Below are 25600 nucleotides of genomic sequence, written 5' to 3'. Positions count from 1 at the left end.
TTAATGAATTTTTTAATGATTAGATGCAGAGAAAATGGAATTCTTTTTTTCTGTTTCAGTACTTTTTCTGATTTTATTTTTTTAATATAAAATACTAATCTCAAGTCAGAAATCTTATTCTAGTACCTCTTATGCCATTGATAACTGACAAATCAATGATCATAGGTAAGTTACCAACTTACCGTATAGTCTTGGAAGCCTGACTAAAATCATTATTAACTCTTATTCTTAGTTTACTTTTGAGGATTAATTAAATACATAGAAAACCTGTGAACAATTATATTTTAGCTATTGAGAGGAATAATTCTCTTTAAAAAGTAAAAACATTTGTTTTATTTTAGACAAGAGTGTTCTAAACTTCGTGAAGAGTTAAGACTTCAACATGAAGAGGATAAGAAGTCAGCAATGTCTCAACTTTTGCAATTAAAAGAGAGAGAGAAAAATGCAGCCAGGGATTCATGGCAGAAGAAAGTAGAAGATCTCTTAAACCAGGTAATCAATAGTCTACATTATGAAGGTTCATTTTCCTTGACATTCTCTAGCTAGGGAAAAATTATAAAATATTGTGTGTTAATACATTGTATTTTGGGTTTTTTTCCATACGGCAAATTTAAAAACTTTTTAAAAGTATAAAATAAAGGAGACATATTCATTAACTTGTGAAATCTTGTGCTAAAATAACGTTACATATGCAGTCCTAAATTCTGAAAAGAATTTACATGTTTTTGGTTTAATATTTGAACTAAACAAATTAGAGATATTTAAATGGAAAAGTTACCCATATTTTGAGAGTATAAAATCTTTTTTTAAGCCATTAGATGTCATTTGGGTCCCAGAAGGTAAAATTTATTAAATGCATCCTGATTTCCTAAAACCGTACCAGAAGTGAGCAATTTCCTTCTTTCTCGCCAAAAGAACATTACCTGTTACACTTCAAAATGTTATCAACAAAAGGTAGTGATATTCTTAAATCTATCTTCTTATGTCAGGCTCACTTATTTCTATTTATAACTATAGTTAAATGAACATGCACATTTTCACTCATTTTATACAACTTCTAACTATGAATTCTTAGAATTCTCCTGTGAAGCCAGTTATTAAGTAAGACTGACTGCATGAGTCACCAGTTGATAAACAAGTGCAGAGCGTGGACGAGAAGCAGCTCCATAATTTAGTGCTAGAAAACTGCTATTATCTTTCTATTTGGGATCACGATTAATTTCACAATAAACAGGCAAGGCTGTCTGTAAGATAAGTTATTACATAGGTACATACAGGCAGTGTCTCTCAAGAGTTCTTGGGGCCTGCCAGTTTGTGTCTGTTCTCATAATAATTAATAATTACTTTAAAAACGGAGTGTATATTCATGAGTTTTTGTGAATAAATTTGCAACCTTTGAAACTCAGACAAAAATAAGAAGGAAACAGCTCTGTCTAGAAGAGTTGGGCACCACGTTAGCATTGCTTAGGTTACCTTCTGTATACTTATTATACATTCTTATTTAGAGACCTAGAAGGACAAATTTTCCTGGGTACAGTGGTACTACTATTCTGTGATATTCTCTGCTTAAAAAGATTTAATTAGTTCAAATATATGATAAAAAATACCCTCCTCCCCACTGAAAGTCTGCCTTGTTTTTCAATCACAAAGTATTGACTAATGACAGTTTTGGGCTGGGTTTAGCATTGTAAAGAGGACTTACCACTTCTCCCACCTGTTTTCTATTAAATTATTTTATAATTCTTATAGTCTCTCATATATTAAATTATCACATTTCATCCATGCTCCTCTGATATTTTTTCTCCCCACCCCCTGATATCTGTTCTGCATTGTTCATTCCTCAAAGGAAATAATGCTTTGCATATGGTTTTAGTTCTGTGTATAATAAAATAATTCATTACATAATGGCTCCAATTTTTGCCAGCTTTACAGAAAGCATTTTGTATCAGTTTTCAAAGCGGATTAATCATAAATATCAATATAACCGGGAATTAATTACCTCCAAAGGTGAAGCTCTTCTGTGCTGCTCTATGTCATCAGTCCATTTCCAAAGTTATGTCAGCCCCTCTCCCCACTTCTAAAATACAGAGGGCGTACACAAATCCCTAGATGAAACTGGCAAATGGCTGCTGCAGCTCAGGATCTTCTGTGCCTGAAGAAAGTTAAGAAAATAATTGAACAAAGGATTGTACATTTGACGTGAAAATGAGTATTATGTTATCAAAGTTGCATTCTTTCCAGCCATGTGAGAGGACAAAAACTTCTAGCAGGACCAGCAAGTTGTTGGGGTTTTTTTCCTTAAGTTTATTTATTTATTTTGTGAGAGAGAGAGAGCGTAAGCAATCAGGAACGGGGCAGAGAGGGAGACAGAATCCCAAGCAGGCTCTACTCTGTCAGCACAGAGCCAGACTCAGGGTTCAGTCCCACGAAGTGTGAGATCATGACCTAAGTTGAAATCAAGAGTCAGTCAACTGACTTGAGTCCCCCAGGTGCCTTAGGACAAGCAGTTTTTTGTGTTTTGTTCTTTTTAAAGAAAGAGTTGCTGGTTTGTGGGGGGGGTTATTTGGGTATTTTTTAAAATTTTCATTTATTTTGAGAGAGAGAGACAGAACAAGCAGGGGAGGAACAGAGAGGAGAGAGAGAGAATCCCAAGTAGACTCCAGGTTGTCAGCGCAGAGCCCAACTCGGGGCTGGAACTCCCAAACCTTGGGATCATGACCTAAGCTGAAACCAAGAGTTGTTCTGCTTAACTGACTGAGCCACCCCGGCACCCCAGGACCAGCAGGCTTTTCAGTGGAACTTTGTTATGGACAAAGGACCTCTTCCTCCTTCTTGGTCCTTTGGATCTTGTTCTCTTGATTATTTTGGATGGATTCCTAGAGCTAGTGCCCTGTGCCTGCTCTACGGCTTTCCCCTTGCCGAATCCTACCAAACCTTGTTCCTCATACCTTCCACCCCCAGCCCTGAGCCCTACAACCATTTCACTCTACTGACTCACTCATCCCCTTATCCCTAGCGCTGCCAGGACCTTTTGCATTTAGGGGACACAGACCCAGCTTGGGGTTGGTGACATTTAAAGAATAAGAGTGGGGAACAGAATTGGAACAGCCAGACCTTAGGCAGAAACATATATTGTAAAAAGTATCAGAGGATCTGTGCTTTCACATATTTTAACTATTTCTGAGTGAACTTAACACAAGTCTATTTTTTTTTTATTTTTTTAATGTTTATTTATTTTTGAAAGAGAGAGAGACAGAGTACAAGCAGGGGAGGGGCAGAGAGAGAGGGAGACATAAAATCTGAAGCAGGCTCCGGGCTCTGAGCTGTCACCACAGAGCCTGACGTGGGGCTCAAACTCATGAACTGTGAGATCATGAACTGAACTGAAGTCAGACGCTTAACCGACTGAGCCACCCAGGTGCCCCAGCACAAGTCGATATTTATGCCTTGGTTTTCCTGTATTTCATTTTGCTTAGAGCAAAGAAAGAAATAATTTCTTTCCTGTGAGCTTAATCTCTTGAGAGTTAAATTTGATTTAAACTTACCTATCAAGAAATGGGCAAAGAAAGACCTAAGCATTTCACTTTTCTTCAGTCAGATGTTTTTCACTTTACCAAAATTTCTCAAAGCTATCATTTTTATTCTGTGCTCTGATGAGAATCTAATTTCATATTTTTAGTTTTAGTATTTCATGGTGTTCTTTTATTCTGTCCAGTGATTACACCTTAGTCCAAAACTAGGTGTGCTTCTTGGGCTAATCAGTGTGTACATTTGAATTCCTTTAAATAAAAGAACTACATTTTTACTCTTCAACTCTGTCTGAGGAAGAGTGGTATATAGAGTCATCTGTGATCACATTTTCTATTTGTGATCCTAAAATGTCATCATATATTTATTTTGCTTTGTTTTCAGGGAAGATTTTATTTTGGGTCCAACATGATAACTTTATATTCTAATTCTCTCATTCAGATCAGTGGACTGAGAAATTTGGGAGAGACACGGACCATTCAGACATAGAACTGTGGGACTTTGTTGTTTGGGTCTGACCCTCCATTTTGAACTTTGAGGCCCCAAGGCTGTTTAGCTGGTGATAGCCACCATTGTATATGACGAAGGTTTTGCCTTCCACATATCTACAATCTAATAGGGGAAGATTTGTATATAGATACATACAGTAAAAGTCACTCTGCAGTGAGTGACTGTCAGTGGTGTGGACAGTGTGTACTGTAGGAGCAGTGATGTGCTGGCTCTGGCTCCTCCCACTTCACATAGTTGTGACGGTGTACAGGCCTTCTCAGCTCCATATTCTGGGACATGTTGGTGGCTGGCAGTCTTCTACACTGGGAGTATTTACACCACAAATAGCAACATGTGTTTCACATCAGGGCTTTATTTCTCAGGGAGCCTCCATCCTTATCCACTTACCACTGGGTGGGAGTATAGAATAGAAAAAGTGACATAGCCAAAGGGATTGGGAAGATTTTCATTAAAAAGGTCAGCTTTAGTGTGACTTTAAAATAGGGTAAAGGATGAACACAAATATTTTTATTCATTTGACGTTTTATTGAATATACTCTTATTTCCCAAGCACTGTGTATGAGGAGTACAGAAAAATGAGGTGCAGACAGCCAGGGAGATAGGTCATTGTGAAAAATTTTGACTTCCAAGCATAGGAGTCCAGAGTTCACTCAGTAAGCTGTGGGATTCTGTCAGAGGTTTGCGGATAGGAGAATAACACGTTGAAAATTTCATTTTAGGGAGCTTAATGTGGTTGTGGTTTTGAAGTGAGGATGAAATGGAGACATCTCACTAATGTACAGTGTCTGAAACAGAACTCTCGAATACACATGATGCACCCAGCCGTCACCCCTCAACCCAAGCCACACACTCCTCCTCCTCTCTGCCATCCATCCACTGCTCAGCCATCTCGGACGGCTCGCCTTGTGCCGCCAAGCAGCGCGGCAGCATCTCCGGCTGCTCTCCCCTCAGAGTACACCCAGGATCCGCCCTTTGCCCAGCACCTCCTCCCCTACCACCTCGTCTGGGCCACTGACAGTTGTCTCCTACACTGCAAATGGGTCCTGCACTTGGTCTTCCTGCTGCTTCTCTTGCCCACCTACATACTATTTCCCAGTCAGCCCGACTGATGCTCTTAAAATGGTAAGTTGGATCACGTGACTCTCCTGCTGCAGACTTCCCACCTTTAGGTTATAATCCACACTTTTACCATGACCTGTAGCAGCCTTATGATTTGTCCCCTACCAACATCACCTCCTGCCACTCCTTCCCTTCCTTTTCTGCAGTCCTGCTGGAAGACTTGGAAGAACCCACACACACCAAGATTAATCCGTCTCAGGGCCTTTGCACCTGCCTCCACATGGAACCCGCTTTCCCTAGATCTTTGTGGCTTGTTCTTTCACTTTGTTCAATTCTCTGCCCAATCTTAACGCTTCAAAAAGATCTTCCTTAGCCCCTTTCTCTAAAATAGCACCCTCCATTCACTCTGTCCTCTTATTCTGCTTTGTGTATCTTCAAAACATTTATTACTATATAGCATCATACTCATTATTTTCCCTATTAGAATGTAGTTCCATTAGAGCTGGGTCTTTATCTATGCTAATCACTGTTGCGTACCCAGCTGCTAAAACTCCCTGGCATATAGTAAACACTCAGTAGTTGTTGAATGGAGTGAACAAAAACTGAGGCACAGCTACTGAAGAGGAAGTTGTCAAATATATGAAGTACAAATAATTCTACCCATTTAGGGCCTGAATTAAGTTTATTTCACTGAGAATACAAGGGAAACTATAAAGGAAAAAATCATGTAATTTGGTAGAATACTTTGGTAAAGGAGAAATAAATGTTAAAATTGACTCAGAATTTGAAGCCAGAATAATCAAAAGGAAGAGCATCATCTGAGAGACAGATGTCCTGAGCTGCTCAACTGGGGAGAAGGGGGATGATGAGATGGTAAGTTTGGTTTTAGATGTATTGATTCTACCATCACAGGAAATTTTAGAATTTTTCACACTCAATTGGAAGGAGCAATGACATGAATAAGAAATAGAGCATTAAAATAAGTGCTGGGGGCACCTGGGTGGCTCAGTCAGTTAAGCATTCGACTTTGGCTCAGGGCATGATCTTGCTGTTCCTGAGTTCGAGCCCCACATCAGGCTGCATATTGACAGCATGGAGCCTACTTCAGATTCTGTGTCTCCCTCTATCTCTGCCTCCTCCCCTTTTGTGATCTGTCTCTCTCCCTCTCTCAAAAATAAACAAACGTTAAACTTTTTTTTAATTTTTCAAAAAAATCCACTAAGTTGTTGATCAATAGCAACCAAGAAGCCAGCTTCTTATGGCTGTTGCAGACTATGTTCTAATTTTTATGTATTTATTTATTTAAAAAAATTTTTTTAATGTTTTATTTATTTCTGAAAGAGAGAGAGAGAGAGTGAGACAGCGTGAGCAGGGGAAGGTCAGAGAGAGAGGGAGATACAGAATCTGAAGCAGGCTCCAGGCTCTGAGCTGTCTGCACAGAGCTCGATGTTGGGCTTGAATCCACGAACTGTGAGATCATGACCTGAGCCAAAGTCAGATGCTTAACCAACTGAGTCACCCAGGCGCCCCGTATTTATTTTTTTAAGTTTATTTATTTGAGAGAGAGAGAGCACGTGCGCATGAGCTAGAGGGTGCAGAGAGAGGGAGAGAGAGAATCCTGAGCAGGTTCTGTACTGCCAGCACAGAGCCTGATGTGGGGCTTGAACCCACGAACTATGAGATTGTGATCTGAGTCGACACCGGACACTTAACACACTGAACCACCAAGACACCTTGAAATAATTCTACCTTTTTAAAAATGTGGCTACTGAAAACTTTTTTTTAATTAGAAAATTTAATTTTTTTAACTTTTTTTGAGAGAGCATGTGCAAACAAGGGAGGGACAGAGAGAGGGGGACAGAGGAACTGAGGCAGGGTCCTTGCTGACAGCACAGAGCCCAATGCAGGGCTTGAACCCACAAACTGTGAGATCATGACTGGAGCTGAAGTCAGATGCTTAACTGACTGAGCCACCCAGGTGCCCTTGGCTACTGAAAACTTCTAAATTATACACATGGCTCTCAGTTATAATCCTATTAGACTGCAATGGTCTAGACTATTTAGATAAAAAATTTAGAGTAAATTTGGCTCTGTGCTTATTTTGCTAGCTCCATCCTCTAGATCTTAAATTAAGTTTTATATTGGGAATGAATTCTCTTTAGAAATTACCTACTGAGAGGCGCCTGGGTGGCTCAGTCGATTAAGCGTCTGACTTTGGCTTAGGTCACGATCTTGCAGTTTGTGGGTTCGAGCCCCGCATCAGGCTCTGTGCTAACAGCCAGCTCAGAGCCTGGAGCCTGTTTCAGATTCTATATCTCCCTGTCTCTCTGACCCTCCTCTGCTCACACTGTCCATCACTCTCTGTCTCAGACATAAATAAAACATTTTAAAAAATTAGAAATTGCCTACTGAAACAAAGATTATATTTGCATCAGTTTTTATGTTTTAAAAGAATAACAATACTACTTTTTAATGGAAGAACAGATACAAGTGGTTTCTGAGGTAAAGAGATTAGAATAATCATCTATTCCCAGCCACCTCGAAGACCTTGACAGAGCCCTGAGCAGTGATAGAATATCAATGAAGCTGACCCTGAAGGTTCTGAACCCTCTCCCTAGAAATTAGGAGAGAGGAAACTATGTAGAAAAACATCAGATCTAGCCTGAGCCCTGGGAGAAGAGATGACTGGAGTAAGGAAAAGGGAAGTTAAAGGAAAAAGCAGAAGAGTGAAGGGTAATAACATATGGAGAAAAGAGAAATGCCACCTAGAATAGAGAGTGAAAATAGCAGGCAGGACCCAATTTTGCTTTCTCAGAAAATGTGCAATGGAATTAAAGTCTACCAAAAAACAGCCAACATCCACTGTCTTTCATACTTTAGTTCCCGGATTCAAAGTTAATTTGCAGTATTTTAGTAAATATGGAATCTTGTGCTTCATTTCTCTTCAGTCAAAAAAATTTATGACGTTGGGCTCCTGGGTGGCTCAGTCAGTTAAGCATCTGACTGGTTCAGGTCATGATCTCATGGTTTGTGAGTTTGAATCCCACATGGGGTGAGTTCAAGCCCCACCATGGGTGAACATTAGCCCTGCTTTGGTGAGCCCTGCTTCCCTCTCTCTCTCTCTCTCTCTCTCTCTCTCCCCCTCGTGGGACTGTCTTTCTCCCTCTCCTCTCTCTCTCCATGCATCACTCACTTGTGCCCTTTCTTTCAAAAAAAATTAATGTCATTATTTTAACTATATTATATCCTCTTTTATCAGACTTATGTTGTTAGTATTCTTCGTCTTGAGATTTTTTTCTTCCAAGGTAAACAGTACTAAATTGTTTTCTGAAGTAATTTGCAAATCTAAAAATGTTTAATTTTCTTTTCTCTACCTAAACCTCTTTTTAGAATAAATTTATCCAGTTCTTAAATTGGTACCTTTAAGAAAAGAGAGTGAAGAGATGGAACAATGATATCTACGCATGGCTTTAAAAAGAGATGCTTAAAATACTGGGCAGTTATTAATGCATACTAATCATATATGTATGGTCTGCAAAATACTGTAGTAAGACCTTTGATGAAATGAGGAACAGTTTGGGGCGCCTGGGTGGCTTAGTCGGTTGAGCGTTCGACTTTCGCTTAGGTCATGATCTTGCGGTTCGTGGGTTCGAGCCCCACGTCGGGCTCTGTGCTGACTGCCAGCTCAGAGCCTGGAGCTTTTTTCAGAGTCTGTTTCTCCCTCTCTCTCTGACCCTCCCCTGCTCACACTGTCTCTGTCTCTCTGTCCTAGAAATAAATAAAAATATTTAAAAAAAAAAAAAAAAAGGGGTGCCTGGGTGGCTTAGTCGGTTAAGCATCCGACTTTCGCTTAGGTCATGATCTCTCGGTTCGTGGGTTCGAGCCCCTCTTCGGGTTCTGTGCTGACTGCCAGCTCAGAGCCTGGAGCCTGTTTCAGAGTCTGTGTCTCCCTCTCTCTCTGACCCTCTCCTGCTCACGCTGTCTCTCTCTCTCCTAGAAATAAATAAAAATATAAAAAAAAAAAAAGAAATGAGGAACAGTTTGTGCCTCTTCAGAGGTAGAAGGACCCAGAGCACATCTGAAAATACTTACAAACACTGAGATAGCATTGTAATAACAAATCAAGTTAATATATTTCAGTTTCATATGACAAGATACTTAAAGCATTTTGGATCTGAAAAGTTTCAATGGGTATATAATTATAAAGTTATTTAAGATAATCTCTGAGAAAAGTGTTAAGAAATATCCAACATATTAGCTTGTCTCCATCTTAATGTATTATATGTTTGTTATTACTACTTTAGTTTAAATACTAAACTGTTCATGAATTTTTCTTCTATTTTTTGCTTTAGGAGAATTATTTTTTTAAGGTTTTTTAAAATTTATTTTTGATAGACAGAGCATGATCAGGGGAGGGGCAGAGAGAGAAGGAGACACAGAATCTGAAGCAGGAACCAGGATCTGAGCGGTCAGCACAGAGCCTGATGCGGGTCTCAAACTCCTGAACCACAAGATCAGGACCTGAGCCAGAATTGGACATTTAACCAACTGAGTCACCCAGGCACCCCTAGGAGAAATATTAAAGTTGTGATTTTCACTCTTAAAACTTAGGTTTGTTGGTTGCTGTTCTGTAGATATTAGTAAACCTTGAAATTAATATTAGAAAAAGACTACATAATTTGTTTTAAAAAGTTACCATATTATATATTAAATATTGAATTTTGGAACTCTTCATTAAGCTTTAACATATTTCACTTGCATTGCAGTGTAAGATCACTGACATATTGTTTCAAGAAAGTCAAAATTTTGATAAATGACATTTCTTGTTTTAGTAATAAGAATTTTATTCTGTTGACCTTTGATGACATTTTGACATCAGTCAAAAAGTTAGTCCATCCTGATGCACCAGGTAGTGTGCTAGACCTATAATGGAGTCATAATGATCTTTGCATTCCCAATGCTTATAATCTAGAAAGGAAGGAAAATAGAAATAACAGTTGGATACATTAACTTATTATAACTGTAGTATACAGCATGTGTATCATGGGAACCTAACATAGTCTGGGAACTTGGGGAAGGTCTCTTTGACTATAGGATCCTTTACCTAAGACCTGGAAGAGAAGCAGGAGTCAGGGCAAGAGGAAAAGAACAGCATCCTAAGCAGAAGGGGACATATGTGCAAAGGCCCTCAGGCAGTCCCCAAACACCTTCACTCTGGAGAATAGAGCCACAAGGCTGGGGAAGTAAGCAGGGCGGATTACTTGGAGTCTTATTGGGACTTTATCTAAAGAGCGATGAGGAGCTGTTGAAAGATTTTAATCAGGAATATGAAATATTGAGGTATTATAATTTCAAAACTCTGACTGCAGTATGGAGAATAGGATACAGTGAGACAAGTTAGGTACCATTCAATGAATATTGTTCCCTCTTGTCAGTCTTTGTTCGGATCAGTATTTTCAGGACATATAGTATATTTGGTATGCCTGTTAATTCATTTCTGTGAGAGGATACATTTCAAAGTCTTAGAATCTTTTGGCCTTTGTCAACAGGTTTTCTGAATGATATTGATGTATTTTTTTTCTAAATAACTTTTTTCTTTTTAATTTTGAAACTTTCTTTTTACTGCTTATGTTGTTATGGGGGAAAGGAAAAGTAAGGTAGAGAGTAGCAAAAACTAAATAATAACTCCATATCATTCATTTAGTCTTGAAATAAGCATTCATTGACCCATTTACTTTTTGCTACATACCTTTAGGCACTTTGGATACAAATTGTGAATAAGACCTAGTCTGTGTCCTCCAAAAGCTTGTAATTCAGTGGATTTTAATATTTATATACCAGTATGTTTGCAAATTGCCAACATGTAAAACCTTGTGCTATTTTCTAAATGAATAAACTCAGGCTTAGAACAAATGTGATGACTCCTATAAACCTAGTTTCTTAACATACAAAGCTCTAAATTTCTTATTAAGCTCAGCAACTTTTTTAGTTATTTTCAGTTTTCTTTCTCACTTATCTGGAAGTCTGATTATATTCATCCTTATAGAAAAGAAATCCTGAAACACATTCAGTAGGCCTTCTATGTTGAGATATCTTAGTGCTATCAGTTGAGGCCCTTTTCACTCATCTCAGAAACTATAACAAGAAGCTTAAGTTGGTTTAAAACAAATGGACATCAGTTTTTATCAACCTTTTACATAGGGCATCTGTTTTATCAACATGGATATTGCCTATATAAAATGCTTGCCAAATGATATTTTTGCATACAGATTTTTAGTTCATCCAATATTCTTTCACGCAGACATTTACTTGGGGAATCTCATCTGTGTTGTGGCATAAATACCATGTATGTGCCAAAGACTTCCAGAATTATATCTCTAGCCTTGATATCTTCACCTGAACTCAAAATTATTTGGCTGGCTAATTGGTATCTCAAATATCACATGCCTGACCCAAAAATACTGACTTCCAATCTCTGTACACCAACCCCATCATCTTCACTTCTTGGCACTGCTTGTAGCTCAGAACAAAAACTGAAGGGTCATCCTTGATTTCCTGTTCCTTTATCTCTCATGTAATCTGTCAATCCTATTTATTCCACCTCCAAAACATACCATCAGCTTCCATCTACTCTAGTAAATACTGCACCAAGTCACCATTATACTAGCCTCCTATCCAGCCTCCCCAGTGTCAGGTTTTTCATGGCACTCAAAGCAACCTTTTATGATGTAATCAGATCTTGTCATGGCTCTCCTAAAAATTCTCTCGAGGCATTTCATTGAATTAAAGCTCTTCTTCTGACTTCTTTATTTTCCTACAAGACCCTAAACCATGTGGCCCGTGAAAAATCACCCATCTGTTCTCATCCTCACAAACCTTCCCCCCACCACATTTATCATATACACATGTACATCCAGTCACTTGCAGCTCACTTCCACCTCAGGCTCTTTGTGTTAGTTAATCCATCCACCTGGACACACTTTCCCCAGGATCAGTCATCTCATTTTGAACTTTTTCGTTGATCTCAAGTTCAAGTGTCACTTCTTTCAAAAGATCTTTCCTTACCATCAACCCAGTATCACTTCCAGTCATTTCCTATCATAGCAACCTTTTTTTAAATTGTAGAATACTACAATAGCATCAACTTTTTATTTTTTGTTTTTTTGTATGCTTATTTTATGGTCTTATTCAACTCTCTATATCACTCTGTACTTAAGATATTCCCTGGAATTTAACAGTACTCCAATAAAGATTTTTTAATTGAAAAAAATCTTACTTCATTTATGTATTAACCAGTTAGGGTATTGCGACCCAGTAGCACTAGTGCATTTCCCCATTGCCACAGCCAAGTCTGTGATGTGAGTCACCGCAGGTCACAGCTCATGTCTTTTGATTTACATATTTCCATGGGCTGTAACAGTGTGTTGACAGAGGCAGTGCACATGTGAGCTTAGATTCCAAGTGTTCAAATATACTTCTGTTGTATAAAATCAAAAATCTAGAATTCCTAAGGGAAGACCTGGCATGCCATTTTATGATATGTTGTGCCCAGATTATCAGTTAGTTCAGGAATCCTAAATAACACGTATTTTTGTCTAATGATAACTTAAAGAGTGAAAAATCAAATCTACTTCTTAAGTAAATGCCATGTATTTTAGATCAACTTCTAGTACTAGAACATCACTTCTGAGAAATAAAAGGGATAGAACAAACAAAAAAAACTACAACTAAAAGTCCCTCAGCTTTTCATAAGTTTTGTGAAGTCTGGAGAAGTGTCTAATTAGTATATAAAGAATATTGAGTATGAGAAACACAAAGAAAAAGTTAATAAAATTAACATAACTAATATATATAAAAGAAAAAGTATATATGTATACATATAAAATATATATTATGTATATTATGTCTTCTGTATATAATTTTATGTATTAAGTAAGTGAGAAACTTTAAATTGATCAGTTATGGAATAACCAAATAGAAATCAATCTTTTTTTCCTCAACTTATTTTAACTCTGATATATGTATCTTAAACTGTATATTAGTCTTGATTATTAGTAAAAAATTGTTTACCAGATAAAAACTAGGTTTAGTTTATGACACACCAAGATATAATCACATTATGAAAGAATTACTTTCTGTCTGAAAATTTAATTATAGTGTCCAAAGTAAAAAATATTCCTCAGGAACTTTTCTATTTAAATTACTAATATAAATTTAAAATACCATTTTTTGGAAAGCAAAAAAATGAGGCAATTGAAAATGAAATCACATTTTCTCTCATATTTGGGGAAAAAGAGGGTGTGGGTTTTTCCAGTTGTTTTATATCACTGAAAATTTCAATGAACTTCTGAAAAATTAACCCAGATCATAAATAATTTTGCCAACTATATCCTAGAAAATAGGACTGAAGAGATACAAAAGCATCTCTTCTTTCTTTCCCCTAAGTATAAAACCAGATGATTATTAAATGTTCACATTTTTAATGATTATCTTGTATTTATTTTTGGCCTCCAAATTATATAGTCAATCAAGTTAGTATTTCAGTTCTCATCCTCTCATTTCTCTTGAGAAGTCTTTCATGAGCTTATATCAGTACTGAGAATAATGCTTTGAAGCATTTTATATTGTAGATTTCTGGGAGGAATTTAGAACAATAATATTTCTTCTAGGTCCTTCAGTAATCATTATCTTTCCAACTGACCCCTGATTGGTATGTACTGGCCTTCAGTATTTTGCATAGGTAAGTCTGCCAACCACACAAACATCAGATACTGTCTTAAGGGACTACAGACAATTTAGATAGCGTGTCTTAATTTTTTGGGGTTAATTCCTTTCTAAAAAACTGTTTCAACTTACTTTTTTCTTGAGCATATTATAATTAATGTTCTGTGTTTTACTCTCCCTTTTATATTCCTCTTTCTTTCACTTAGTTGATATCTGAATGTTTCCCTTTATTCCTTTGATCTTTTCTTCCTAGCGGCACTCTCTGGGTGAAGCTTTGCATAAATCTATCAACAATGTAAGTGAACGGCACTTACAATTTGTACACAAGGGCATGTTGCACTTTTGATTTTGCATAAATATCATCACTGCTTTAAAGCTTTAACTTACGATATAAAAAATACACTTCGGCATTCAATAAGTTATGTTTTGTATATGGGTAACAAAAACTTCTCACTTCGAGCCATTCGTTTGTGTGTGTGCATACATCTACCACATTGTATTAATAAGCAGGTTTTTATTACAAAGCCAAGCAAGATCTTACCTTTCAAACATAAAATTCATTATTTAAATTACTTTGAAAAATATTTTTGAAAACTGTTAACTACTTGACTGTCAAAACAATGGAAATAAGTGTAAATATATTTTTTTCTTTTGTTAAACTAGTTTATTTTTTGAACAAGTAGTATCAATAAACAAGTATTAGGCGTGAAGGTTCATGAGATTCAGGACACATTTTACATTTTGATGTTGTAATATTAAAATATTTAAGTGAAATGAAATAAGTCCCTTTCCTAAGAACTGCCAAAAGCTATTGTTTTTACTTAAATATGCAGAAATTAAGCTTCAAAGTAATACTCCAGTATAAACACTCATTTAAAAATTTTTCATATATAATATGAAGAGAAAAAAATGAGGATTTATTTTTACCATCCCCAACATTGTTCTTTAAAAGAACAGAGCTGACCATCTTTGAATATTTTTTTTGATATCCTAGGGCAGCGATCCACCAACTTTTACTATAAAGAGCCAGATGGGAACTACTTTTGGCCTTGTAGGCCCTGCAGTCTTTCTGGCAGCTTCTGGACTCTGTTGCTGTTGTAGGGTGAAAGTGGCCATAGACAATATGTGAACGAATCTGCGTGGCCATGTTCTAGTAAAACTTAATTTACAACAGGCTGCAGTTTGCCAACTCCTGTCCTAGAAGACTCAAAGCTTGAGTCTAGATGTCCTGTAACAATTTGGTACTTCTGGAGTGATACTATTTCCTCATACCTTCCTAAATTCTTTCTACTATGTAAGAAGAGACAGCTTTGTCTACCTTTAAAATTAAACTTTTATGGCTCATGATCTGAGCCATAGTCAGACACTTAACCGAGTGAACTACTCAAGTGCCCCTAAAAAATGTATTTAAAAATAAGCAACAAATATATTTATCCCAATGTTGGCGAAATAAGGCTACAATTAGCAATTCACATATAACATAGTAAGGATTTGGGCATGATCACTATATTAATCCAGACTTTTTGACAAATGTACTGATTGGGATAGGAATATGAACCCAAATAAGGTAAGATTATTGTCAGAATTAATTGTACTTCAGAATACTTGTGACAACATACTCACCTTTACTTAAATAGTTATAAATGAAAAAACAAGCTTAAATTGAAGTTAAATTTAGTAGTAACTAGAATGAGAATGTCTTGATTCATCCACAGAAAAGGAGTTGGTGACACAGTGAAATCCCCATTAATTAATTCCTTTTGGTAACATCAGTCATTAAGGATCAACTCTTCTAAGCTGTCCTCATCCAAACAAAGATGACCCTGTCAGTGTTGTTCAGCAGCTTGAGCAACTATCCACCCCCTACACATTCTTGCCTGGCCTTCCATGCCAGAGGTTGTCTGCTATATACTGTCTTGTTCTAAAAGATAAGTGGTTATTGAGACCTTTGTCCTTTATTAAAAGCTTTCTAATTTCTTTCAACTAAGAATGAAAGGGTGATTGGGAACATATTACAGAAATATCTTAAGGACATTAAGTAGGCATTTTTGTGGTTCTTAATTCATAAATTCCATTTAAAGATTTTCTTGGAAAAATACCAAGAAATTATGAACAATTCAGAATTTTCTCAGAATAACAACTTTGAGAAATTTTCCTAAGCTTAAATTTACTTTTTTAGCTAGACTCTTCAAAAATAGCAAGTTAGTAGTTAAAAACAACAAAAAAAACAAAGGGATGAAAATATTCAGGGACCTTCAAACATTTTACATGAACATTTATATAAGTCGTTGATATACTAATAAGTTTTCCTTACTGTCCTCTAAGCCTGTGTTAGCAGTTTTTAATGTTGCCTTATATATTTGAAAGTACTGAACTGATATCATGTGTTTTAGACTTTCCTTATAATTTGTGTTGACTTTTCTTGTCAAAATTGTTAAGTATTTTGGCCTAACATAATTCCATGTCCTGTGTTGACATCCTGTCATATCCAGTACTTCAGATTTGATTCATTTTCTATTTTGAGGGTGTTTTCTCATACACCATTGTGAAGGTACAGAATCCTTATGAAATTCCCTCTAGGAAATAGATAAAGCTTTCCTTTGTCCAGAAAAATGTATCCATATGCTTTTAATTTTAGTCTTTTTGAAAATTTTACAACACTTTATTCTTGAAAACATATTAGTATTTTAAGTTTTTTAATTGCCATCTGAGGGTGGCAATTACTATTGTCCTTTAAAATTGTTTGCAAAGTATCTCATAGCTATTGATGAATAGAATATGGTATATAATTCATATCCAACTCCTGTGGTAAGAATTTTTTAAATGACTAACGTTCTTTCCTGAATTAAGGATTCTTTTGGTTTATTTAAAACCAACAAAGCAAAAAACATTATCATTTAGAATTATAACAGATATAAATAAACTAATACCATATAACTAAATACTTTATATAATTTGAACAACCATTCTCATTCATTTATTCAACAAATGGCTTTCTATAATTCTGTGATAAAAGTACTGATAAGGATTGCCTGTACTATTTGGTGCAAACTCTTTGTTCTCTTTTATTTGAATTAATGAAGTTTTATGTTAATAGGTATTTCCATAAAGTATACTAAACTGTTTAAATTATAGGTCTACATAAAACATTAGTTCATTTTACATTGCTTTGCTCATTATTTGTGTTTTAAAGTGCCATGTAATTTTCACATTGAATAAAGGCTGATTATTTAATGCAATGCTACTAACTTATTTATAAAATGAGCAAAATAAGTTTTGATGCTGCATTGCATGAGAAAGGCTTTCTGCATATAATTCATCTTATGGTATTGAGCATGAATCTAGAGATTTTAGATAGCCTTAATATTATTTTGGTGTGCTTTTAGAGTTAAGAATACAGAATATCTAAGTATATTTGAATACTAAATTGCATGATAATGTCTTTTTGCATATACTTTTTATTTTATTGAATATAGTTGCAAAGATTAATCTTATATCCCAAAATGAAAAATAATACTTTGGACTTTTTTTAAGGTATACTTTATGATATAAAATATTTTAATGTATTTTATTTAAGCTAGAGAAGTTCGATTTTATTTTTTAATTTTTATTTTTTATAATTTTTAAAAGTTTATTTATTTATTTTTGAGAGAGAGAGGGAATGACAGAATTCCAAGCAGGCTCTGAGCAGCACAAAACCCAACATGGGGCTCAAACTCAGGAACTGTGAGATCATGATCTGAACTGGAATCAGGAGTCAGATGCTTAACTGACAGAGCCACCCAGGTGCCACAAAAGTGTCCTTAGATTTTAAACATGTTATTGTTCTATTACTGTGGTTTCTCATTTTAGATATTCTATTTCTTCATAAGTTTCACCCTTAAATAGTTAAAATATGAGTCAATTGTCAAATTAACATATGGGAGAGCTCTTTTTGATGCAGTGAAGTTTTGATGTGGGTACTGAAGAAAATAAGATACACTACTATGAACTGATTGGCTTCTTACTAAGTGCACACTTAATTAAAGGACTGGACCCAGAGCTACCACTAGTACATACGGTACCTGTGTGCAAGTTGGAAAAATATACCCCTTTTCTTTGAGTATATGCGGGTGCATACCAGGGCAGATACCTTAGTGAGCAGTTTGTTCACTGGTCTTTACTTGGCCAGGGGCCAATTAATAGCTTTGACAATATCAATCATTATTCTAAATGTACTATAGTCTTTTCCTAACATTCCCATATATGCTTTAACAAGTTATCACCAGAGGCAAGGGTGTCACAGGGGTCCCCATGTTGGATCTGAGACAAGGGTTGAACTTGGGAAGAGAGTTGGCAGGACGGTACCTTTTCTATTTCAAGAGCCAGCTAGCTGGGGAAGAAAAATGACTATCAGTTACACATTAGTGTTCATAAACAACACATTTTTGTTGCCTTTGCCCTTTTGTAATGTACTTTTTCTATCTGGGTTGTCTTCAATATTCCTTTCATCCTGATTTTCTTTGCATAAAACAGTGAGAAGTTACATAGTATAATTTGTGTTAGTCTTCCTACTCTACAAGCATGGCCTTAGCTGCTGTTGTAACATTCTCCTTATTTTTCCTTCTTATTTTTTGCATCTCTGGTGATTCTCCACTCTTTTTCTTTCCCAGGTCCCTTTTTCCTTTGTGAGACATGTGAGGCATCCTATACCTGCCTTTCATCAATCAAAAGAAAATAATGTCCCATTTACAAAACCCACTTTACAGTTTCCTCTCCCTTAGCCTTCTTGGCCACAGAAACTGTTTTTACTTGTATAGAAACACATATAGCATCTTAAAGTACTTAATGGAACACATTTGACAACTTTTTATCTGGTTCTCCTATGTTCCTCTTAGCTTCAGACTACTACTATTACTGTGGTTATCTAGTTCCATTTTCCTGTGTATGAGCAGAGAATAAAGGTCAAATTAAATGGTTATATAAAACATACAAATACACACACATTTTGTGCTTTTATTCTTTAAAAGGCACTTAATTTTAAGTGTTTTAAAATACTCAGAAACAATGCAGACATATTAAGAGTAATGTCTGTTTCAAAAGGAGTGACAAATCAGTTTTCCATAAGTAAAGAAAAATACCTGTCACTGTGAGGATATAAATAGAGGACCATGGGATGTTTGTGGTTTTAAAAAGCTTGAAGGTTACAAATCCTTTGAATTAAATCAAAATTCAAAAGTGAAAATTCTTTCTTTTAACATAAGGATTCTAAACTATAAATGGAAAAGCCTTTTTTACAGTGTAATTTTTTTAAATCCTCAAAGAATCTTAGTTAACATTTGTTGAGCACTTATTACATGCCAGGGGCTGTTCTAAGTGAACTATGTGTAATAACACACTTCAGCTCACATGGCCTGGTGAACCATTGATCTAGTAAGTGGCAGAGCTAGGATTTTAACTCAGAGCCCACACTCTTAACTACTCAACTCTACCACTTCACAAATAAGCAATTTAACTATACTATCTCCATGAAGGACCATAACCTAATGAATACGTTAACATTAGTTGTCCTGTTTTTATTTCATATCATGAATTTTATTGCAGTATAACATAGGTGTTCACTGTGTTTCTAAATGTGGGGTGTTCTTTAGAGAGTCCACAGTCCTAATACCAATAAAACTGTCTATTTATAGAATAACTATTAAAAATAGAATTGCAAGTGGTCTGCAAATCAGTGTAATACTTAGTTAAGGCAACTATTTTACTTTAGTTAATATCTTTGAAATGCTTTTTTCCCTTCAATTGGAAATTTGTGAAATATGCCTTGTATTTATTCTTCATTGTGTACCATTCTGTGGTGTAGATTTCCTTGCTGAAACAGAACCTGGAGATGCAGCTTTCCCAGTCTCAGACTTCTTTGCAGCAGCTGCAAGCCCAGTTCACACAAGAACGACAACGACTTACACAAGAGCTTGAAGAATTAGAGGAACAACATCAACAGAGACATAAATCTTTAAAAGAAGCACATGTCCTTGCATTTCAAACTATGGAAGAAGAAAAGGAAAAGGAACAAAGAGTAAGTTTAATGTGATATATGTTCAGAGGTTATCCAACAGCCTAATAATTATCAGCCTTCATGTTCTTAAGAATTCATTTTTTGCCTCCAAAAAATAATATATTGCTTTATTTCATTGTGTTTTCTAGAATTTTTCTCGTGGAGGTCAAAAATGATTAAGTATACACACTAGTTACACAAACTAGACTAGGGCCAACATTTTATTTCTGTTTCCCAACATAATGCCAAATTCATGATAAGACCAATACACCATCTCATGTGTCATATAATTGATGATGGTTAAATAAATTTAGCATGGTCCTGCTGAGCTGTAACCACTGTAATCACTTAATACTATTTTGAACTTACAATTGCCTTTCATCAGATTTTTCACTTTTCTCTCTCAGGTTGGATCTACAAAAGGCACATGCATCTAAGGAATTTATAGTTTTTATCCCACATTTTTGTCCTCACATTACCTCCCCTCCTATGAAAAATTCACAATGAAATGAAATTGGAGACTTTAAAATATTATAATTCCCTGTATACGTCCCCAAAGGCTATGTGAATAAGTAGTGATACAGAAATATCATGCAAAAGATCAAATAGATATATTATCCTTCTCCGTAAAACACTAGTTTGACATGTCATAGTGTGATTAATTTTGGTTCAGTTCATTTCTTAATGCTGCATTTTTCATTTTCTTGTAAGGACTTTATAATTAAGATAAAATATTTCATTGAAAATGCAATTTTACTAACAATAAGATGTTTTTAATCCTTTATTTGGCTGCAGGCAACTATTTTATGAATTAGTAGGCTATAAAGAAATTTTTAAAACAAAGTCACATTCCATTAAAAACAATTGACTAGCCTATCCAATAAGCTATAGTCTAAAAAGTCTGGACAGTTAAGGAAATTTCTTTGGTTAAAAATTGGGCCTTATTTCCATTACCCATGATGAATATAGATGTAAAACTGAACACAAAATATTAGCAAACCACATTTAAAAATACATTTAGAAAAATCCATACATCATGATCACATGGGATTTATTTCAGGATACAAGAATGGTTCAATATCTGCAAATCAGTGTAATTTACTACATTAATAAATGAAGGATAAAAATCACATGATGATCTTAATAGACGCAAGGAAAAGCATTTGACAAAATTCAACATTTATTTATGATAAAAACTCCTGATGAAGTGGGTATAAATGGAATATGCCCTAATAAAAGCTATATGTGACAAAAACAAAGCTAATATCATACTTAACAAAGAAAAACTGAAAGCTTTTCCTCTAAGACCAGGAACAAGGCATAGAAGACCCTTTCACCACTTTTATTAAACATAGTATTCAAAGTCCTAGCCACAGCAATCAGATAAGAAAAAGAAATAAAAGCATCCAGATTGATAAGGAAGAAGTAAAACTATCACTATTTGTAGAGAACATACTATACATTGAAAATCCTAAAGACTCCACCAAAAAACTATTAGAATAAATGAATTCAGTAAAGTTGCAGTATACAAAATTAATATACAGAACCTGTTGCATACATAAATCTGTTGGATACCTATACAGTAATAACAAACTATCAGAGAAATTAAGAAAACATCCCATTTACAATTGCATCAAAAGAGTAAAATACCTAGGAATAAATTTAACCAAGAAAGTGAGACTTGTACTCTGAAAACTATGATATGGGTGAAAGAAATCAAAGATGACACAAATAAGTGGAAACATATGTCATGCTCATGGATTGGAAGACTTAATATTGCCAAAATTCCATGCCACCCAAGCAATCTCCAGCTTCAGTGCAGTCACTATTGAAATTGCAATAGCATTCTAAGAGACTCTTTTGAGACCTAGAAACCCCTGAAGGTTGAAAGTGATGGAGAAACATTTATCATGCAAATGGATGTCAGAAGAAAGCTGGAGTCGCAGTACTTACATCAGACAAAACTGACTTTAAAACAAAGACTAACAAGAGACAAAGAAGGATACTTACATAATAATAAAGGCGACAGTCCAACAAGAAGATATGACTATTGTAAATATTTATGCAACCAACACAGGAACACCCAAATACATAAAATAAGTTAATAGCAAGCATTAGGGAACTAATTGATAATAGAACAATAATAGTAGGGAACATTAACACTGCACTTACATCAAAGGACAAATCCTCTAAACAGAAAATCAACAAGGAAACAATGGCTTTGAATGACACATTGGACAGGAGAGATTTAACACATATATTTAGAACATGCCATCCTAAAACATCAAACCATGAGAGACTCTTGAATGCTGACAAAAACTGAGGACTGATGGATGTGGGGGGGAGGGGGGATGGGCTTGGAGGAGGGCACTTGTGGGGATGAGCACTGGGTGTTATGTGGAAACTAATTTGACAATAAACTATTTGTAAAAAAAAAAAAAAAAAAATGCCATCCTAAAACAGCAGAATACACACTCTTTTCAAGTGCACAAGAAACATTCTCCAGAATAGGTCACATATTAAGCCACAAAACAAGCCTCAAAAAATATAAAAAGCAGAAGTCATACCATGCACCTTTTCTAGAAGTCAGCCACTAGAAAAAGATCTGGAAAGACCACAAACACATGGAGGTTAAATAACTGTTACTAAACAATGAATGGGTCAATCAGGAAATAAAAGAAGAAATTTAAAAGTACATGGAAGCAAAACAAAAACAACAGTTCAAAATGTTTCTGATGCAGCAAAGTGGCTCTAAGAGGGAAGTTTATAGCAATACAGGTCTACCTCAAGAATCAAGAGAAGTCTCAAATAAGCAGTTTAACCTTACAACCAAAGGAACTAGAAAAAGAACAAAATCAAAACGATGAGAAGGAAGGAAATAATAAAGATTAGAGCAGAAATAAATGATATAAAAATAGATCACTGATACTAGGAGGTGGTTCTTTGAAAAAAAAATCATCAAAATTGATGAACCTCTAGCCAGACTTAGGAAGAAAAAAAAGACAAAAGAACCAAATAAATAAAACCAGAAATGAGAGGGGAGAAATAATCAACACGACAGAAATATGAACAACTATAAGAGATTATGAAAAACTATATATCAATAAATTGAGAAACCTAGAAAAAAATGGATAAATTCCTAGAAACATGTAATCTACCAAAACTGAAACAGGAAGAAATAAAGAAATTTGAACAGGCTGATAGCCAACAAAGAAATTGCATCAGTAATCAAACTCCCAACAAACAAAAGTCCAGGATCAGATGGCTTCACAGGTGAAATCTACCAAACATTTAAAGAGTTAATACCTACCTTTCCCAAAATACTGCAAAAAATAGAAAGAAAACTGCCAAATTCATTCTGTGGTGCCAGCATTATCCGGAAACCAAAACCAGACAAAGACACCACTAAAAAAGACACCAACAGGGCAGTATCTCTGATGAACACAGATGAAAAAATCCTCAACAAAATACTAACAAACTGAATCCAACAATACAGTAAAAAAAAAAAAAAAAAAAAAATCATCTCCTGGTCAAGTGAGATTTATTCCTTAGTTGCAAGGGTTCGATATTCAACTAGCATGATACATCATATCAATAAGAGAAAAGAACCATACAATCATTTCAATAGATGCAGGAAAAGTATCTGACAAAGTACAACATTGATTCATAATAAAAATTTTCAACAAAGTTGGTTTAGAGGAACATACCTCAAGATAATATTGGTGAAAAACCCATAGCTAACATCACCCCAAATGGGGAAAAACAGAACCTTTCCTATAAGGTCAGGAACAAGACCATGATGTCTACTCTCACCACTTTTATTCAACATAGTACTGGAAGTCCTAGACACAACAATCAGATAACATAAAGAAATAAAAGACATCCATATTGGTAAGGAAGAAGTAAAACTTTCACCCTTTGCAGATGGTATGATATGGTATATATGATACTATACAGAGAAAACCTGAAAGGCTCCACAGAACATGTTACAGATTATGGTAAGAAAACCCTTCCTGTCCCAGTTCAGTCTGTGTACTTGAAGGACACTGAGCTCTGGTTTTCTCCCATGGCCACATGTCTTCTCTCAGTTTCAGCCACATATATGTAGTCTGTTTTCTCTGGTTAGGCTTTTAGAACTAATCAAGTGAGAGGTTTGTTTACTTTTCTACTTCCCTACTCTCACAGCTTTGCTTCTGTCCACAAATTTCTATAAAAAAGTCACTACAAAATATTTGATAAGGTTGGAGTTGTAAAAGCCTTTTGGCATCTCTCTGTTCCTACTCAAGATCTTTTCTTGTTAATGCCCTCCTCCTCTCTTCCTAAGTTTGTGCACATTCCTTCATTTAGGTGGCTTACAGAAAATGACTTTAGTTGAAAACTACCTTAGTTAAAGGCCCAGATCCCAATTCAAACGTAATACATTGGATCAAACTGGTTTCTTAAGAATTGTTCTACTGAAGTGACCCTATTATTTTCTAATGGTCATTATCTTATATCTAATGTTCTTGAAGATGAATAAAAATGCCTTGTTTTTCTTAAATAACTGGGTTTTAGTAATGTATTAATTTATTTTGCCCCCAATAATTTTTTATTTTGCTTTCATTTTCTTTCCTGTGTTCTAACATAATGAAGCAAATACATTTCTCCTGTTTTAGGCTCTTGAAAATCATTTACAACAAAAACATTCTGCAGAGCTTCAGTCATTAAAAGATGCACACAGAGAGTCAATGGAGGGCTTCCGGATAGAAATGGAACAGGAACTTCAGACTCTTCGGTTTGAATTAGAAGATGAAGGAAAGGCTATGCTTGGTATTTTGTTTTGTTTTTTTTTTTTTTTTTTTTTTTTTTTATGCTTGTTTTTTTTTTGTTTTTTTTTTTTTTTTTTTTTTTTTTTTTTTTTTTTTTTTATGCTTGGTATTTTGAAAATATTATAATCTTGTCATATTTATTTGTATGTTCTTTAAAATTCAATATGAAATCACAAAGTTTTAATTTTTGACACACCAAAATGAGTATCTGAGTGTTTTGCATATTTGAAGTTACCAGATGAAGAGGTGAGTATGGAGGAGTAGAATGGATAGAACACAGAAGTGAGGTCCCCTCAACTTTCTCCATACTCTGGCTATGTACGCAACACTCACTGGGGCTTCCACCTACCGTTAAGAAACTAAGTGGAGTTCTACTTTCCAGTAACTAAAAAGAGTAGATAGGCATACAGCCACATGTCCTTAGACTTGATAGTCATGTGTTTTTTTTTAAATAGTTTATTGTCAAGTTGGTTTCCATATAACACCCAGTGCTCATCCCGGCAAGTGCCCTCCTCCATGCCCATCACCTCCCTTCCCCTATCCTCTATCCACATCAGTGCTCAGTTTGTTCCTTGCTTTCAGAAGTCTCTCATGGTTTGCCTCCCTCCCTCTCCCCAACTATTTTTCCCCTTCTTCTCCCCCATGGTTCTCCATTAAGTTCTTCTTAATCCACCTATATGTGCAGACATATGATGTCTGCCTGACTTATTTCGCTCAGCACAACACCCTCAAGTTCCATCCATGTTGCTGCACTTGGCCGGATTTCATTTTTTCTCATTGCCATGTAGTATTCCATTGTATAGATAAACCACATCTTCTTGATCCATTCGTCCGTTGATGGACACTTAGGCTCTTTCCATGTTTGGGCTGTTGTGGAGAGTGCTGCTATGAACATTGGGGTCCATGTGCCCCTATGCATCAGCACTCCTGTATCCCT

At 35.6% G+C, this 25600-nt stretch overlaps 1 protein-coding gene across 7 annotated transcripts in view; it reads left to right on the top strand.

The window, feature by feature from the left end:
- The window catches only part of FAM184A (family with sequence similarity 184 member A), a 121911-nt gene that overhangs the window by 71528 nt on the left and 24783 nt on the right, over positions 1-25600 (top strand). For 4 of the 7 annotated variants that reach the window (XM_039246047.1, XM_039246046.1, XM_039246044.1 and 1 more), the window contains exons 9-12: positions 342-492; positions 14075-14116; positions 19664-19876; positions 24511-24664. In XM_039246047.1, the coding sequence (XP_039101978.1) occupies positions 342-492; positions 14075-14116; positions 19664-19876; positions 24511-24664 (560 nt within the window). The remainder of the gene's footprint in view (positions 1-341; positions 493-14074; positions 14117-19663; positions 19877-24510; positions 24665-25600) is intronic. The other 3 variants (XM_039246051.1, XM_039246048.1, XM_039246045.1) reach the window with 1 other exon arrangement.

Source organism: Hyaena hyaena, unplaced genomic scaffold (genome assembly GCF_003009895.1).
Source record: "Hyaena hyaena isolate Hyena2069 unplaced genomic scaffold, ASM300989v1 scaffold_279, whole genome shotgun sequence".
Classification (NCBI taxonomy): Eukaryota; Metazoa; Chordata; class Mammalia; order Carnivora; family Hyaenidae; genus Hyaena; species Hyaena hyaena.
Note: the sequence above shows the minus strand (reverse complement) of the source record. Positions and strands in the feature narration are given on the sequence as shown.